This window comes from Terrapene carolina, unplaced genomic scaffold (assembly GCF_002925995.2).
Source record: "Terrapene carolina triunguis isolate 2854851 unplaced genomic scaffold, T_m_triunguis-2.0 Scaffold31960, whole genome shotgun sequence".
NCBI classification, from domain to species: Eukaryota; Metazoa; Chordata; order Testudines; family Emydidae; genus Terrapene; species Terrapene triunguis.
In genome coordinates, this window is record NW_020696311.1 from 1 (window position 1) to 6,169 (window position 6,169).

General features: G+C 66.2%; 1 protein-coding gene across 1 annotated transcript in view; it reads left to right on the plus strand.

Moving 5' to 3' along the window:
• Window positions 1-151: 151 nt before the first annotated feature.
• Window positions 152-6,169, plus strand: part of LOC113409287 (potassium voltage-gated channel subfamily H member 2-like) — a gene marked incomplete at its 3' end in the record, with an annotated part of 8,975 nt that continues 2,957 nt past the window's right edge. Inside the window, exons 1-2 of the mRNA XM_029914143.1 lie at window positions 152-314; window positions 3,314-3,544. Coding sequence (XP_029770003.1) covers window positions 239-314; window positions 3,314-3,544 — 307 coding nt within the window. The remainder of the gene's footprint in view (window positions 315-3,313; window positions 3,545-6,169) is intronic.

Sequence of the window (6,169 nt, forward strand, 5' to 3'; positions counted from 1 at the left end):
CCGCCCCCTCGCCGCCGGGCGGCCGGAGCAGGCGCCGCGGACCGAGCCGCAGCCCCGGGCTGGAAAACCGCCCGCCGGAGCCCCGGAGCCGAGCGCAGCGGGACCCTCCGCCCGCGCCTCGGGGACTGACCCCGCGCCCGGGACAGACGGGCCCAGGCAGGGCCCTGCTGGGGCGCCGGGCTAGTGGGGCCCCGGGGACAGGGGCCGGGGCCGGCGGCCGCCCCATGGGATAAGCAGCATGCCCGTCCGGCGCGGGCACGTCGCCCCCCAGAACACCTTCCTGGACACCATCATCCGCAAGTTCGAGGGGCAGAGTAAGTGCGGGGCCGGGAGTGTCCCCCAGCCCCTGCGTGTGTGTGTCCCTGTGTGTGCCCCTGTGTGTGTGTGTGTGCCCCTGTGTCCTCCAGCCCCTGCGTGTGTGTGAGGGGGGTGCCTTGTGTGTGTCCGGGCATGTCCCCCAGCCCCTGTGTGTGTGTGGGGGGGGTGCCCTGTGTGTGTGCCCTGTGTGTGCCCCTGTGTCGTCCAGCCCCTGCGTGTGTGTGTGTGAGGGGGGTGCCTTGTGTGTGTCTGGGCATGTCCCCCAGCCCCTGTGTGTGTGTGTCCCCCTGTGTGTGTGTGCGGGGGTGCCCTGCGTGTGCCCCTGTGTCCCCCAGCACCTGTGTGTGTGTGTGTGTGTAGGGGTGCCCCCCAGCCCTTGTGTATGTACGTGCAGTACACCTGTACTGCATGCGCTCAGGTGTGCGTGTGCTCTGTGTGGGGGTGCGGGCAGAGGGTGCCCCTGTGTGTATGCGCTCAGGTGTGCGTGTGTGCATGTGCCCGGGGGGGCAGGGGCAGAGGCAGAGGGTGTCCCTGGGTGTGTAGGGTGTGCATGTGCTGTGCTGTGTGTGTGTGCGTGCGGGGGAGAGGGTGTCCCTATGTGGCAGTGTGTAGGGTATGCATGTGCAGTGTGTATGTGTGTGTGCGCGGGGGGATGGGGGGAAAGGGTGTCCCTGTGTGGGGGTGTGTGAAAGGGATGCCCCAGGTTTGTGTGCTTGGGAGCGAGGTGTGTGGCCCAGTATATTGGTGAGTCAGCAGCAGGGGAAATTGGATCTGTGCTTCCTGACTGAGTTAATGTGCCCAGGAGGCTGAGGCTGGGGAGAGGCCCATGCTGTGGGGCACACGAGGGTTCCTGTCTGTGCCCAGTGCCAGCCCTGCAGATTGTGTGCCAGGCCGGGAGATGCCCTTGTGGACAGCTGATCATTGTGGGGCTGGGCCTGGTGGTGCCTGAGCTGGATGTCTGTCTCTGCCCTGGTGTAACTATGCCTCAGTTTCCCCATCTGTAGGGTGGGGCTGACCCTCCCTCCAATGCTCTGAAGGTGACTCTGAGGAGGGCTGTCTGGAGAGGAGGCTCGGCTCTGCTGGGGTCTGGGGCTGGTTGGGGGACGGGATGGGCTGCAGGAGTATCAGTCTCCGGTCAGGGCCAGCAGCCCGGCCTTTGACGAAGGGCTGGGACCGCGCTATGCCAGCTGGGACTGTATGTGTGCGCATGTCCACTCCCATGCGTGACTGCTGGGGTGCCTGTGTACCTGGGAGTGAATCCTGCTCCACACCAGCCCGCTGCACGGCGGGTGCTGGGGGTGGAAGAAGTCAGTCAGTTCTCAGCTTAGCGGTGGGGCGGCCCTGGTGTGTGACGAGCGATGTCTGGTGTGGGTGTGTGCTGTGGTGGGCTGTTCTTACACGCAGTAGCGTGGGGTGCGTCTCCCTTCCTTGCCCATGTTCCCTGGTCACACTCCCATGGGCCTGCAGCCTCAGCCCACACGCTGGTGTGAATCCTATTGTGCTGGGGTGGGGTAAGGGTTGGGATGTCCCTGCTCTGGGCAGATGCCCACGTGGGAGCTGTGGCAGTGGCTGCGTGGCCAGCCTAGGGAGAAGGCCTCTTGCAGGGCTGCACTGGCACCAGCAGAGAACTGCTTCCCCCACCTGCGCAGGTAGGGCACTGCCAGAGACCCCAGAGCAGGGGGAAGCGAGGAAGCTGCTCCTGGGAGGCCTGGCCTGGGGCCTGCAGGGGGGGGGAGGCGAGGCAGCTTGCAGCCCAGGCCTCACGGTTGTTTATCCCCAGCGTGCTGCTGCTGGCACCGACTGCCCTGGCAGGGCCGCGAATGAAAAGGCGGCTGCGGATGCGGCGAGTAAACAAGCAGCGAGAGACACTGCCATGGCCGGGACAGCGCGAGGGAAGGCTCAGGACTAGGAAAGCAGGGAACTGGGGGTTGGGTTTGAGGGGCACCAGTGTCGGGGGGGGCTGCGGGGCAGCAGTGAGGGGCTCCAGGAGAGCGAGGTTTGGCTTTCTCAGACTGGGATAGTTTTGCAGAGTCCGACCCATGACCCCCGCGCAGCCAGGCGGGGGCTGAAGTGTCTCCACTCGTCTGGAGCAGGGTGAAGGCCAGCGCAGGGCGGCGGGGGGTGGGGCTCTTCCCTCCTGTGCCGGCTGGGCTGGGCACTGGCAGAATCGGCTGCTCCCAGAGGCAGCATCTGCAGCGCTGGGTGTCTGGTGGACACTGTGGGCATCCGGTCAGTGGGGCCGGCCCCTCGTGCTGTGCATGGGGGGCAGCAGCGGGATCCGCGGCACCTGTGCTCCCCTGTGATTCCCTCCTGTGGGCGGCCGCGGGGCGTGGGCAGATGGAGTCCCTGGCCCCCCCGGCCTTGCCAGGACGCTGCGCTTCTCTGCAGTAAATCATAGAATCATAGAATCTCAGGGTTGGAAGGGACCTCAGGAGGTCATCTAGTCCCACCCCCTGCTCAAAGCAGGACCAATCCCCAACTAAATCATCCCAGCCAGGGCTTTGTCAAGCCTGACCTTAAAAACCTCCAAGGAAGGAGACTCCACCACCTCCCTAGGTAACCCATTCCAGTGCTTCACCACCCTCCTAGTGAAATAGTGTTTCCTAATATCCAACCTAGACCTCCCCCACTGCAACTTGAGACCATTGCTCCTTGTTCTGTCATCTGCCACCACTGAGAACAGCCGAGCTCCATCCTCTTTGGAACCCCCCTTCAGGTAGTTGAAAGCAGCTATCAAATCTCCCCTCACTCTTCTCTTCTGCAGACTAAATAACCCCAGTTCCCTCCGCATCGGCCCTGGCCCCCAAGGAGAGACCCCAGCAGGCTGGTGAACCCGGATTGAATGGAGGCAGGAGCTGCCTTGGCTGGGTCTGACTGATGGGGGTGGGAGCCTGGCGCCTCTCTGGGCGGGGGTGGGAGTGGGCGGGCTGGGGGGGCAGCCCCATGGGTAGCCGTGCTGCCAGCCGCCCATCTTCTCATTGCCTCTCCCCCACAGGCCGGAAGTTCATCATCGCCAACGCCCGGGTGGAGAATTGCGCCGTGATCTACTGCAACGATGGCTTCTGCGAGCTGTGCGGGTACACGCGGGCCGAGGTCATGCAGAAGCCATGCACCTGTGACTTCCTGTATGGGCCCCGCACCCAGCGCAGCGCCACCACCCAGATCGCGCAGGCCTTGCTGGGCTCCGAGGAGCGCAAGGTGGAGATCTGCTTCTACCGCAAGGATGGTAGGGACCCCCTGGGCTGCGCTGCCGTGCTGGGAGGTGGGGGGCCGGGCTGGGCATGGGCATGCGGTGCTATGGTGGGGGGCCCGGTGTGGGCACACGGCGCCGTGCTGGGAGGTGGGGGGGCTGGGCCGGGCAGGGGGGCACAGCGCCCTGCTGGAGTGTGGGGGGGGCTGGGTGCAGGCACATGTTGCCTGTCATGGGCATGGGGGGCTGGGCAGGGGGACGTGGCACCTCGGGTGGCTGTGGGGGGCGGGGCTGTGGGGATGCAGCACCACTTATAGATGTGAGGGGGGGAAGGGAGGAGGTGGCACCCCTTCTGCCTCAGCACTGAGGTGACGGTCCAGTCCCAGGGCTGGGGGAGGTGTTCGGAGCTGGTCCCTTCCTGCCCCCCAGCGTGCGCCGTCTCTGTGGGGTGGCAGGGCCTGTGCTGGGCGGACGTCAGGATCGCTCCCATGAAGGGTGTTGGCCGGGGGGCAGGAGAGCCATGGAATGGCAGGCATCAGAGAGGCAACCCACCGCCAGCCACGGGGCCCAGCATCCTGGGGTGTCTGTTGGAGCAGGGCATTGGGCCGTGGGGTCCCATGTTCTGTGCCAAAGCCAGAACACTGGGCTAGCCATTTGTCTGCAGGGGAACGGCCCCAGGCCCCGAACAGCCGGTCTCCTGCGCTGGGGCCCGATCGGAGGCGGTGCCCCCTAGAGGGGAAAGGCCCTGAGTCCTGTCCCGCCTTCCAGAGCCAGCCAGTACCCTGCCATGACCACTTTCCAAGAGGGGTAGAGAGAGCCCAGGGGCCATGGGGGCAGGGCTGTGGGGCCTGGCAGTCTGTGGAGTCCCCATGCCTGTCCCTGTGTGCTCTTGCACGCTCACCCACTGCGCTGCCTGGTGGCGATTTATGATTATTTGTGTGCGTGTGAAAGCGCCGTCCATCACGGGCAGACAGACCCTTGAGTTAACGGCCTGCCGAGGCCCGGCGGCGCGGCGTGGCGATCAGTCAGCGGTGCTGAGGATTGCTGCAGGGTGGGTGGCTCTTGGCGCCAGGGCAGCCCTTGGCACGACGTGCGCACAGCCAGCTGGGTGCTGGCTCGGGGGGCTGAGTGCCTGCGCTCCCCAGCACCTTCCAGCACTCAGCGGGCGAGAGCCATGGTCCCCATGTGGCCCTTGTAGCACGCAGTGTGTCTGGCGCCCCGGTCCCGTGCGCCCCGTCCTATGGCTCTGCCCTCGCCGGCTGGGGAAGAGCAGCCGAGCCAGGCACCCGCCAGTGTCTCTGCCTCCTGCCCAGTAAGCCCTGATCTGGCAGTGGGGTGGGGCAGGGAAAGGAGAGGCAGTCACCCCGTCCCTTCCTGTGGGGCGTTCCTCTTCCAACCACGGCTGGCTGGGGGACCCTGGGCAAGTCCCTCCCCGGCTGGAACCCAGGGCTGATGCTCCAGCCCTGCCCCAGCCTTGCTGTAGCCGTGTGGCACTGGCTAGCCTGCCATGAGCTAGTGCCCACAGGCACCCAGTGTGTGTGCCATTGCCCCACATCCCTGCTTTGTACGGTCTCTTCCCTGCAGGCTGCCCAGGGAGGCTGAGTGCTCCCACGCAATGGAGTGGTGGCAGGCCGGCTGCTCTGCTGTTTGCCCCACCCCGTGGCTACCCCTGCTGCCACCAGTCCTCACCCACTGCCTGCTCTAGTTCCACTGTCCTGCTGATGGCCGGGTGCCCAGCGAGGCCGGACTGCCGTGTGGGAGCGGCTGGCAGCTGCTTGGAGTGTGATGAACACTGCTGAAGTGCGGCTAGCTCTGGGGAGGAGGGCTGCCACCAGCTGTGCACGAGAATGTGGCTGGGCCCTGAGCCATGGCCCAGGTCTCGCAGTGGGGGGCTGCGGGGTATTGCTGGCCAGGCTCTGCAGAGGGGAGCGGAGATGCACACGTGGCCCCTGCAGTGTGGGGCTGAGTGGGGGCCATGGCCTAGGGGTCTGGCCCTTTGCTTGGTGCTAGGAGCCATCCTCCTGCAGGCCCCATGTGAGCGCTGGGGGTGGATGCAGGGCCTGGAGCACGTCCCTGGGGGGAGCCAGCCCTCCCACACCAGGTGTCTCTGCTCTCGCCCAGGCAGCTGCCTCCGGCTCTCAGCAGCCTTCCCCGGTTCCGGCCAGCAGCGTAAACAGACCTGGTTCCCAGCTGCCGGCCCCTTTTGGCTCTGCACCCGCAGCGGGGACCTAAGGACAACGGGTCCTGGCACAACTGGGCAATTCCTGCCCCTGGGCTGGGGGGCAGCTTGTGGGGGGAGTGTCGGGGGTGATAGGCTGTGTCTGGTGCAGGCCTGACAGTCCCACTCCTGGGCTCCTCTCCCCATAAGCCAAGGGGGTCCCGCTGTAAGCCAGGTGGGACGTGAGCTGCTCTCTCAGGCCTGAAGGGGCAAGGAGCTGGAACATGGGGGTGGGTGAGGGGGGTCTAATGCTGGACCAGGGGGTTGGGGGCATGAGGAGGGGTCTGTAAAGCCAGGCGGGGGTGGCTGTCTGTAATGCTGGGCTGGGGGCACGAAGGAGGGGGCTGTAAAGCCGGGCGGGGGCTGGGACTCTGGGGCAGGAGGAGGGGGCCGTAAAGCCGGGCGGGGGCTGGGACTCTGGGGCGGGAGGAGGGGGCTGTAAA